The sequence below is a fragment of the Tinamus guttatus genome, unplaced genomic scaffold, assembly GCF_059628265.1.
Source record: "Tinamus guttatus ecotype Peru unplaced genomic scaffold, ASM5962826v1 Tinamus_guttatus_pri_ptg000288l, whole genome shotgun sequence".
Classification (NCBI taxonomy): Eukaryota; Metazoa; Chordata; class Aves; order Tinamiformes; family Tinamidae; genus Tinamus; species Tinamus guttatus.
The window spans coordinates 1,203,874-1,216,076 of NW_028288822.1; the positions used below are offsets into that span (position 1 = coordinate 1,203,874).

The window sequence follows — 12,203 nt, forward strand, 5'->3', positions numbered from 1 at the left end:
CCTAAGCGCATCTGCAGGTTTCTTTAACACTGCCAGGAACGGTGGCTTCAGCACTTCCCTGGGCAGCCTGTTCCAATGCTTCGTTGCATCCATGCAGTCATTGGGAAGCACATGGGGATCTGCATCTTCTTCTTCCCCATGGTGCTGGAGGAACCTGGGTTCCTGGGGCAGGCTGCTTGCCCCAGGCCAGCCAAGAGGAGCTGCCAACACCAGGGGTGTCCCGAACCCCCTCCTGAAGGCAGAGGTGTGAGCTGGAGTGTGTGAACCCCCAGCTCAACCTGCTGCTGAAGGTAGGCAGCTGCATGCCTTTTTTATTTTTTTTTTTTTCCAAATACCTGAAAAAGCTTAGGACAGCGAGGTTTTGTAGACTGTCAGGTAGGATGGTGGTGTTTGCTTGGGACCGCTGAGGGAGATGCCTGGCCTAGATTCAGTTCACTTTTCTGTTTTGGAGAGTCATCTAATGTGGGGCCTGAAGTCGTAAAGTAGATGACAGAACTGCATGAACATTGTGCAGGATGGTGACTAGCACAGCGTGCCGTTGGAGCATCCAGCTGGGGGTGGTGAGGCTTTGTTTGGCCTGACACATCCCTGGGTAGTTTGTGCCTTGCTTCTTATGAAATGTAGAAATCATTGAATGGAAACTTGAATACAGACATAAATTTAGACAAAAAGGAAGTTTTGTCTATACTGAAACAGTACTGAAGTGTTTTAAGTGAAAATGCTTTTCATAGAAGAAACAGTGCTTCTGGGAATGGTGTATGATTTGTGATGCTCATCATCAGCTGTTAATTCTCTTGTAAAATGTAGGCATGATATTTTGACCTAAATTTATTAAGGGATGCATTAAGGGATCTAGAGAGATCATTTTAGCAGATGCACCTGTTTTTTATTCATGGCAGCTATGTGCACGTTCTGGAAAGAAAGCAGATTAAAACGGAAGTGGGAGTTGTGAACACATCAGGCAAAGAAGGGGCTTGTATGGAAGTGTGCATCTTCCAGCCCCAGAAAGAAGAAGGACTCGGGTTTTTTTTGCTCTTTATCATTGGAGCTGTGAAAGTGTTCTCCTTATCTCACAGTCTGGGAGTGGAAAGATCACACTGTGCTGTAACTACCTGTGCACTGTATCGCACTTTATCAGTATGAAGCTTTTTTCCTGTGCCTTCACTTCATGATAGATATATATTTATGTATAGCTGGAATAACAACATGCTTATTTCTCACAAGTACGATAAAATGTTACTCATTGATTGTTGCACATCATCATTTGTATAGTCAAAACTAATATTCTTGCTGGGTTATAGTTCTGTTAAAAAGTCACTGAGGTCAAGTATTTTGAAAATAGAATCAAAAAGCTTTTAAATTACCAGTAATATATGAGAATCTAAGATGCAGAGGAATAACTGAAATATGAGACATCATTTGTTCAGGAGATTGAGTTTTATGTTCTCTCTATTCTGTCGTAATGGAGAGTGACCTGTTAGTCAGCTATTTCCATGGGAGACTTCAGAGCTATTGAGAGACTTTGTTATGTCCTGTTTTATGTAGAATATGTGATAAAATGGAATCCTTTGGCTCTGCAATGTTGTCTCTGTGTGTGTGTGCATGTATGTGAGGAGAGATCCTTAACTTTCCTGTGTCCTTCATTTAGCTTTTGCTCATAGTTCCAAAGTGGCAATTAGACCCAGTCAGCAGCATTTCATGTTTAACATTAAGCATAGTTACTTTCTTACAACATCCTTGCTTTCACAGTCAGCCCTAAGCTGATGCTAGGTATTGTTTTATCTTCTTTCCATAGTTAAGGTGAATTTAAAGGTAAGGAAACATCTTTTAAGCTCTATAACCTGGGCAGTTTGTTTACATTTTCATGTGCTTTTCTATTCCTAACTACTCTATTAAAATTAAAATTCATCTTTAGCCAAATGTACTTTCAGCAGTCGTCATATTCAGACAATATAGTCATCTTGTGCAGGTCCCTTGCACCAAATAAATTTTGCTAAAGCAGACCTGATTATGTTTCCAACGGCTGTTTCTCCTGCTGTTCTGTAGTGTGGCTGTTCATGTGGCTACACAGTGAACCTGATCAAGAAACTTTTTTGGCTTATTTGTTTGTTTGTTGTTGATTGGTCTGTCCTCTAAATCACTCCATCATCATGAAGATTAACTCTGACCAGGGCAGGCTGGCGCCCAGGGCACAAGGAGATGCGCTGGTTTAGTACTTTGCCTTCTCTTGTGCTTGCCAGCTTACACTGCCTGTCCACACTCACTGCTGGGATAAAATATGGAGGTGTCTTGTAAATAAGCTGTGTTTTCCACTTCAGAGAAGGAGGCTGCTTTAAGTTTTGTGGAGACATCCACTCCTTAATGGCTGTAAAATGTTAATTGTGGATAAGTGTATGTGACAACTGGTGAGAATCCTTAATGTGAAGTTGTGAAACTGATTAAACAAATCTGGGTTGTGGAAGTGGGCAACTCTGACAGTTATCACTGAGAAAAACTGTGTATATGAATTTGTGTGTGGAAAATATGCCTGGCATGTATTCATACTGGGGGCAAGCTGCATTGTTAACCAACAGTGTGCAAAGTACTCTGGACGACATCATGCAAAAGACAAAATTTGAAGGTACAGGTAAGGCCTTTTTTATCAGCTACTGTAGTTGGGAGAACAAATGTGCTTTAGGGCACAGGCATGGGTTCTCTGAAGTTCAGTCACGTAGTGGTAGCATATTTGGGGTAGTCAGAAGGTTATAAATAGGAAGTCTTCTAAAGATGATGGTGGGGTATTTTTGCATAAGATTGCCATTGTTTAGCCTGGCTGTTTCTTCTCTTTCATGTCACAGTCCCCATTAAAAGGGGAGCCAGAGAGTCCTTGGATTTCCAGCAACTGGGTAATTCCTCCTCTGCTAATTGTTTAGCCAGTAGCATACTAGTTAAGCGATGCTTAACACTGTCTGAGTATAAGGAAACTTGAATCACTTGTCTGTTGCTAAGTTTAATATATGACTACAGGGGTCAGCCTCTCCTGAGAGCAGAGAACTTGAAAGAAGCATTAGCAATGTAAGAAATCCTTTGCTAGCTCTTTTATCAAAGCATAAATATTTATCTAATCTCTTTCTCATCGTGTGTTTAAGGAAATGTCATCTTGAATTCCTCTCAAAGTAATTTTCATACAGTAATAGAAGTTCCTTTGAGTAGGGCATGCAGGTCATCTTTCGATTTTATTGTATGAACAAGATGTGAAAGTTTAGAGGGACCTTGCATCAGTGATGAGAAGAAGGGAGGAGAAAGAAGGGAAGTTATTCTTCCTTCCTGACATTCAGCTTCATGCAGCTCAGAAGCCTCATAAGTCAGTAGAGCTCTTCCAGGCCTTCCCTTGAGAGTGAGGGTGGTTAAGGATTAGCCTATGTTCAGATCACTGCATGTGTGCTGGGGCATTGTCTCTTACATCTAGTATTAGGAATTGAAAGCAACTGTTTTACATCTGATGTATTTTGTGTGCATTAGCTATTTTTTTGAGGTCAGATACTTGACTTTGCTACTGAAGTGCACCATTGAGTATCACAAATCGTGTAAGTCAACCTAAGCCTTAATCAAAATGTTAAAGGTGAAATGTTAGTAGCTTACAGAAATGCCCATGTGGATAAAGTTCAACTCTTTAATTAGCTTGTTCATTCAGAACAGCTCTTGGTATCCGATTTGTTCTCATTAAAAAGACCAAAATTTCTCTTACTCTGTGTTCTTACAGAATCAGAAAAGCTGGTAGAAAGCTTGGTGACAAAGGCCACTTACTAGTTCAGTGGCTATATCATCGGTAGGCACTGTAGTGCTTTTATGCTGCATGCAACTTTGGTATCAGATATTTTGTAAACTGATGGCCAGAGTATTTTCTGTATAGGATTGCAATATTTCTGTACCTTCATGTTCTTTTGTGCGGTCTTATGGGAAAACAAGAGAGAGGTGAGGTGGGCCTTGACCTGCTCTGATGCGCAACCGGGTATGTGCAAGTAGCCTCTTGTGCCCTGCAGACAGCGGGCTGTGACGCCGCTTCGCTCTGAGCTGTGTTGTTCTGTCCACTCCTCGGGGTGTTCAGCACTCGTGTATAACTAACACTGTGGGCGCGATGTGGTTGTGTCTCATCAGTGAGACACTTCCAGTAGCTGCTGGTAAAAATGTGAAGTTGATCAAGTTAAGCCTGGATTTATTTTTATGTCTGAGACTAAGACATTTATGTCTGAGACTAAGAATAGCAAAGGCCCTGCTGGAGCAGACCAAGAACAAACCTTTTATTTTAGTAAGCCTTTTTTGTTTTAATTTTCTTGATTAAAAATACGTCTTTGGATTCTGGTTGCAACTCGTAATTGTATCAAACCTTTTAAATAGGGAATAATTATTTGTAAAACTGGAAGTAGACAGGCATAAAGTTACAGTGTACAAATGATCTGTCATCATTCCTGTTCTGCAGCTCTGCTTGTGTCTTGACTACACGATACTAGTAGTTTCTCATGTTTAACATCTATATATTTTTATTTCCTGCAGCTACTTTTGACAGGTGCAAAAAGAATAATGATACATTCTGTGAACAAAAATATCTCTCAGTCTACCAAGTACACATATTCTCCTACCAGTCTGGTCAACAAAGATTGAGCCCGTTTTGACAAACATTCTTGGTGTATCTGTGGTGGATGATGAATTGTCAGCATACAGTGATCCATCAGTTGCATTTCCTATTTGACAATTAGGAGTAGACAAAAACAATTACATGGATTTATGCTTTTCTTCTTCAGTGACATTTGAGTGAGAATCAGCATGAAATGTCATTTCTTACAGATATTTTTTATTATGTGATGAAGATTCATCTATGATGTTATTCCAAAGTGAATTTGACCCTTCATTGGGTAGAGCAAGTCACATCCCCCTAAACCTTGGGTATTGTTTTTCTCAAAGCCAGGAGTAGAGAAAGAGTCTATTAAATATATATATATATATATATATATATATATTTGAAGCCCTCTTTTTTTTTTTTTTTTTTTGGGAAGGAGGAGGCCAAGTTGGAAGGCAGCTAATGGCTTCATAGATCTTGCTCCTCCCTACCCCTTCATGTCACCTTCCTCTCCCCCTGCAAGGCTGCTGTAAAGACTCAATTTCCCTAGCTAAGCCAATTAATGCTAAAAGCTGCTTCCCATGTGTTTTTGTAAACTGAGCATACTGAGTGTTGTTAAATGAAAACAACATTACCTATCCACTGATTTTTATTAACTGTGTTCATGTAGTAAGTGACCTGCAAGGAGCTCCCAGCCTCGTGAAGTTCCGCCCTTTGCTGTTGTAAGGTGTCACACCCAGTTTCATAAACTGGCTATGTTTCATCTTAAAAATATCTGGGATCTTGCAATTGTTGGAAATACTGTTTCAGAACTCACTGTTCTTACAGTTTAGAATACTCTTTTCTATTTATATGTCACTGTAATCACTTTAAGCCCGTTTGTTCTTGTCTACTTCATACTTCAGCTTAACTAACTCTTCTTTGTGCCAGCTGGATGCAGTAAATGTTAATAAATCAAAGTAGGTTCTTAGGTCCTGAGTTGAAATAGTGCGGAACAACCTGCATCGTATGCGTGAGTGTCACTTCCTATCTCATCTCCCCATCAGGGTGGCAACACCTAGAAGAGGAGTTATTTGACATGGGACCTGATTTGGGCCTTTCATGCTAGTTCTCCTGTTCCTTCCCTAGCTCATGTGAATGCTCTTTCTCTCATCCCCTCCATGGTCTCAGGTGATGTAAAAATTAAGTTTAGATAGTGATCGCTGAGGATTTGTCCTTCTTTATGTATTCTAAGTCTAGAGCTGAAATAGATGCTCAGTTGCTGACCTTTTGCATTTAGTGGAGATTTACTGACTGTTAGTGGTATTCTGCTAGCAGTTTTGCTCTTGCCTAAAAAGGCAGAGATCATTTGGAGACGGACTCAGTGGTATCCTTCCTTACCCAGTGAAGAACTAGAAAAATTGCTGTGCTTTTCAAGAAATCTCATTTAGAAGGCTTGGTAAACTTTGAGTTCTTTGTTACTTTGGGTTTCTTTTTTTTTTTTTCAGTTTACATAACCTTTCATGGCTTTAGTATGCAAGAATGCTAGAAATAACATGGTGAGCCGAGATGAAGGAATGAGGGAAAGGAACCAAACCACATAAAGCCTCGTTTGCTCCCTTCAGACAGCTGAGCTGTGCGCGCAGGAAGGCATTGAGCAGGTATCTGTCCGGTCCTGCTTTGATGTGTTAGCTCCACATTCTGCACATTAGGACGGTTTATGCTTTAGCTTTGCAGCCTTGCAGAGGCTCCTGCCGGTGGGCTCGTCCACGGAGCGGATTCCTGCAGCTCGGCAAGCAGCGCAAGCGGCGCAGCGCAAGCCAAGCGCTCCAGGACCACAGCTTGTCCCACGGGTCCGGGTGCTTCAGTGGGAACCAGGGTGCAACTGCTGTCAACAAGAAGAGGATTAAAGAAGGAAAAAAAAAGCGTATAAATTATGCAGTCGTGGGGAAACTTTAGTGAGGCATTTTCTGGTCTACTTGCACTGCAGTGCGTATTTGGTTTTTATATATGCTCTGATGCTCTGTGAGGGAAGAGCTCCTTCCAGTTATTGTTTGAGTGACACCACACAAGCGATTATTCTCCCACTTCTTTTTTTTTTTTTTTTTTCCTATGGCTTTTATGTCTTTCGCTGAAGAGAATTAGATGTTTCCACAAAGACTAGTAAATTTTATCAAAAGAGAATTTTCTAGTCTTTTGCTGCCCACTCACACAAACGCTTTCGGAATTAGCCTTTAAATAAGAGAACTGAGCTTTGCTGTCAGAGATGAGGAGCTTGTTCTTGTCTAGAATCAGCTGCTTGATGAAGGCTTGAGTGGTGAAGAAGTTTCTGTCAGCAAGGACTCATTATTTAATGCTTGTTTTAGTCTGGCCTTTCAAGAGTTTGATCATTAACTTTGGAATGTACTTGCTGAATGTTTATTGTTCAAAGTCATCGGCAGTCTTCACATTACACTTCTTACCTTAAACATAATAGTGTAATAATTGCAATAAACACATCTTTCAGAAGAGCAGGAGAAGGTCTTGCCAGTTAAGCGGTGTTATTTTAAAGGCAACATGACAAAACTGATGAGAACAGTTGTATCTTGGTTATGCTGAAGTTGGAAGCAAATCTCATTAACAGTTCTTTTTTTTTTCTTTTCCACATGCTTGATTTGGAGTGTTCGATTTGTTCTTCAAATCTGACCTCAGTGTCTCCATTTTTATTTCTAAGTTATGAACTATTCAAATAACTTAAAATGGACCTATGACCTAGAAGGTGATCTGGTAAAAAAAACCCTATAAATAAATAAATAAAATAAACCAAACGCCACAGCATCAGTTTGTTGCCAGTGCATTTTATACCTGTGAAGTCTTTCACCTCCGCTTTTCTTGTCTTTCTGTTTGGGGCATCCCACCGTCCAGAAGCTGCTGTAGCTCCGGTTCACACACAGGTGGAATTGGAGCTGTTCCCTTCAGCCCCGCAAGCTGCTCCACCTGGTCCCTCTACATCTTCTCTCTTGACAGAGGAGTGATGTGGTTGGTACGTTGGAGATGCCAGTCCACAGGTGTGTATGCTGGCAGAAGGACACCCTTAGTGTGGTTTAGTAGCTGAGAATTGTTGTTATCCTTGCTCGACGCCACTTCATCTCCCCCCTCCAGATAGACAGCTAATGTATCGAATTAGGTGTTCACTAGAGGTTTCCTTGGTTTTCCTTGTGCAATATTCCATGGCAGCAGTGGGTGTAACTGATGATGTTGGCTGGTTTTATTTGCAAATGCAGACTGCTCCCCACGGCACAATTCCTTTGTTAATGCTGCTTCCAAGCCATATGGAGTTACACAACAGTCGTCTAACATCTTCTGTCATATTTTAATCCTTTCTCTAATTAGCATTTGGCTATATAAATGTTTTCAGATTCAGATCATTGCACTTAACCCATATACTGAGTTTAGTGAGGCAGATGAAGTTTGAATCTGCTTCACAGGGCGAAAACAGACCACTGAATAGGAAACAACTACATTTGAAAGTACACTTTAATGCAAGCGTGACTTGCAGTCCAAGAGGAAAGGCAATGCTTTTGGTGATAAACAGAGCATATATAACTGAATAGTCTCTTCAAATTCAAACCCAGTATAACCTATTGAGTACAGAAAGTATTTTAAAATGTCCTAGGTAAAAAACAGTTAATCTACTCCTGTCAGAAGTACAACATACTCTGTTCTCCTGTCGATAGAGAATGAACAAATTTGGCCCAATCTGTAAAACCAGCTAAATATAGGAGGAAACACATTTCCCTGCCATATACAGCATAGTATTATTGTTATATTTGTTTGAATTGTAAAATTTATGATCTTCCACTGAGCCAGCAAGTAATACCTACATCTGTGTGAAGCAGATAAGTTGTCAGAGTGATTAAATGATCTGAAATGACTGTGCTTTTCTTTGTAGGTCCAAAACAAACTGTGATATTCATGTACTTGCAGATGCTTGCCCAGCTATAACACCCTCAGCCTCATCTGAAATAGCCAGGACTTCACAAAAGAGAGAGTAAGATCTCTGCTAATTTTGATGACAGAACTGATCACTAACTAAATGCGTTTTTTTTTCTGCTTTAAATGAAAAATACATTAGAAATGAGTGCCTAAGTCGTGCGGCTTCTCCAAATCAAACATAAGACTTTGCTCTCCAAGAATAAACTTGTAGTGGATAAAAATTCATCTCTAAGCATAAGCAGCTGCCATTACACTCCAATTAAAGAAGTCGTGTTGCTTTGTTAGATTTGCTTCTTTGCTTTGTTAAATTTGTTTTTCTTTGTTAAAATTGATTCTGTGGATTGTGGTTTAAAATTTTCAAAAAGCGTGAAGCTGCGTTTCTTCTTCTTTCAACAAGCGTGAAGCTGCGATTTGCAGCTCGGTAGTAGGCAGCCTTGCTCAGTAAATGGGAGGAAAGATAGGAACTTAATTCAATAGTGTTAAAGTTTAATATACTGGCCGTCTGGGGGAAGTTGTGCATATGCCAGTGTCAGGAATACATTGACCAAATGTCTTCACATTTGTTCCACTCTTTAGTCCCTGAATTTCAGTAACACATGCTTAGTTTTTAGTAAAGCCTGAGGTTAGACCTGGTGGAATTTCTGCTGATGTTGTTGAACTGGTACTTGAACAAGGCAGTTTAAAACTGGCACGAGTGTCCTTACAATGTGACTGAAATTTGGATGTGCAGGAGGCAGTATGTAGACTTCACTTTGAAATGCCTTTCTTAAGCACAAGCCTGTGCTGAACTTTAATTACTGAGCTCTCAGCTCTCCTCCCTGATACTCTGCTGCGCTGAAGAGGCCAGACTGGTTTTCGTTTTCCTTGAGAACTTTCCGTGGCATGTTTGTGCCTGTGATACTTCGTTGCTTAAGGCTGTCAAACAGTGATGTTGCTACAGTACAGCCTGCTTTTCCTTTTCCAAGCTTTCTGCCTCCCTCCCTGCCTTTTTTTTTTTTTTTTTGGTTAACTTTTTCCACTTCAGATTCCAAAAGGATATTTCTCTCTTAAGTAGCTTGGATGCCACATGGAGATGTGAACTGAGGGTATGAGCTGTGATAGACTGAGAGCTGTGCAAGTATCTTGAGATTCATGTAATTTTTGATATTTTGCTCACATAGGGAGGAACTTTGAGACTTACCTATTAAAAAAAGTATCAGGCCGTTTTTCTCTCCTTAGCTGCCGTGATTCTAAACTAGTGAAAATCCAGTAATTTGAAATAAGTACCTTTTAAAATTTATATCTCGAAGAAACAAGTCAAATTTATAAGCCATGTGATTCAGTTTTCTCATCTGTAAAACTGACATTTCCTCCTTATATGGAATGTGGGTGGAGGAGATTATTTATAATGCAAGTAAAAAGAAAAATAGTTTATGTGAATATGATTGTTTGTGAAACACTATAAATTGAATATGTTCAGGTTTCATATAATCCTTGGTGTGTCATAAGGCTTTTTTTTAACATATTTTGTGGACATCCCAACTTTGAACTCTCCTGTCAAGTTGCTGGCCCTGCAGCAATGTCCCTAAGTCAATGTTACACTACTTACTTACACAAACGCCATCAGAGCGAGCTGGCTATCCTGGTTTGGTTAATTATGTTGCACTCTAACGCTGGCATTTGGCAGTCCACAGGTGCTGCTCAGTACGATTCCAGTATAAGCTGGGTTTCCAGCATAAGCTGGATATATGCATATGCATATGCAGCATGAGCTTTTTTCCCCTGTATCTTTTGCATATCTTGGTGACCTTACTGCACTTGTGACTTCGCATGTTACCGGCAGGCCCTGGCTCTTCTGGTATCAAGCATGAGGTGAGTCACGGAGCTGCCACCAGAGCCAGGACAACATCAAGTTGGTATGGAAACAGTTAAGTCCTGGTGTGTTTTGCTTCTTCAGCTAAAACTTGGAGTTTAAGTTTGCTGCTCCTTGTTGCTGTATGGAGCAGAGCATCAGGTTTTGCAGCATTCTTGAGCAGAACGTGGAAATGGCCCTTTCGTCCCACCGAAGCTCAGTGTGTAAACCTCAGGCAGCCCTCATATTTTCTGTGAAATATCTTTGAAAACTAGATAACATTTCTGTTCTCCTGGTGTAGATCAGTAAGGGATAGAGATTCATTTGAATTCCAGATCCAGCAGTGCTTAGCACTTTGCATGTGCACTGTTAGTCCCTACAGAGCTTAAGTCTGCCTGGGTTTGCCGAAGAGATTCATTCATAGTCCAGTTGGGAATTTGTCTCATGAGATTGAAAAGTCCATCATTTTCAAGAAAAGCAGAACACACGTTTGTCAGGAACAGTATTCCTTTTTCTTCTCTTCTTTTTTTTTTTCCTTTTCTTGAGGCACTTGCGTAAACTAGATGACCTCTAAAATTTCTCTCCAGGTGTATTTTCTGTGATTCTCCTAGTTGTACAGCAGATTGTACCAAATCTATCCTGTATTTCCTTAAAGCTGTTAAATCAGAAATTTTGCTTGGCTCTGTCTGAAGTAATTCTTGTCGATCTTTGCTTGCAAGTAGCACATAGCTACTGTGCAAGCAGCTGGATTTGCAGAGAATCTGGATTTTGGAGGCTGTGAAATCTGCTGAGGCCACGTGAGTGGATGAGAAGAGCGCTAACAAAGACTACAGTTTGAGATTTGGAAGCTTGCTGCACAAAGTATCAGTTACATTGTTGTATGCAAGACTATAATCCCAGGTATAGATTTGTTTCTTTTCTCCAGTTTATACTTCACCATCAGGGCATTTGTCTGCCCCTTTGGCTTCAAAATTGCATTATTGACATTATCCATGAAAACAAAATATCACCTGAGTGCAAGGATCTAAATCATCCTTTTGCCCAGTTGCTTACAAAGGATTTGGAGCAGTAGCTTGGCATATTAAGACAAATTATATTTCTCAATGCCCTTTTTGTGGCAGACAGGTCGCCATAGTTTATTTTCAAATGAGGTTTTGAAGGAAAGGAGACAAAATGTTTATCTAGTGACTTGTTATGTAACTGAGAAGACGTAGCAAGAAGGTAGCTGAAAATTCAGTTCCTACTTTCCGAGCGCATCTGGAAGGAGCCCGGTCATGGTGACGTAGCAGATCCGGCTGCAGCTGCTCAGCTCCACTGCAGGCGGGAGCAAGGAGGGTTCCTGGGGATTTTCCTTCTCCCAGTATGTTGTGAAACAGCCATCTGGTCACCACAAGCTGTAAAGAGAAATTCTAGGGTAGATGTTTGCAAATAGTTTCCTGCTGCCTCATCCTGTTTAAATGAGGATCTGGATGAGCTTTCCAAAAACATTAGTCAGGCAGCAGACTGTATGAGAGGTTTTTATCATGCATGGGGGTCTCATACGTGTGGATTCCACAAGCAGCAGATGAACCGTGTTGTTTATTCCTTGCAAATTAACATGCCAAAGGAGCAAACGTAATGCCACTGATTCCTGGAATATCCAGTGAGCAGGTTGCTAGCTCTTACACAGCATGAAGCTTATGTGGTTATTACTTCTTCAGTGATTTTTCAAGGCAAAGATCTAGGAAAGTAGTCACAAGTAGGATGATCTTTGCATCTCAAATCTCATGTTCATCTCTACTTTCTCTGGTAAAATTATATAAGTTCCCTTAAGGATATTTT

The 12,203-nt window shown here is 40.5% G+C and overlaps 1 protein-coding gene across 1 annotated transcript in view; it reads right to left on the minus strand.

The window, feature by feature from the left end:
• Positions 1-2,971: 2,971 nt before the first annotated feature.
• HSPA4L (heat shock protein family A (Hsp70) member 4 like) overlaps positions 2,972-12,203 on the minus strand; it is a 39,148-nt gene continuing 29,916 nt past the window's right edge. Inside the window, exon 20 of the mRNA XM_088527668.1 lies at positions 2,972-2,987. Coding sequence (XP_088383794.1) covers positions 2,984-2,987 — 4 coding nt within the window. The 3' untranslated portion in view covers positions 2,972-2,983. The remainder of the gene's footprint in view (positions 2,988-12,203) is intronic.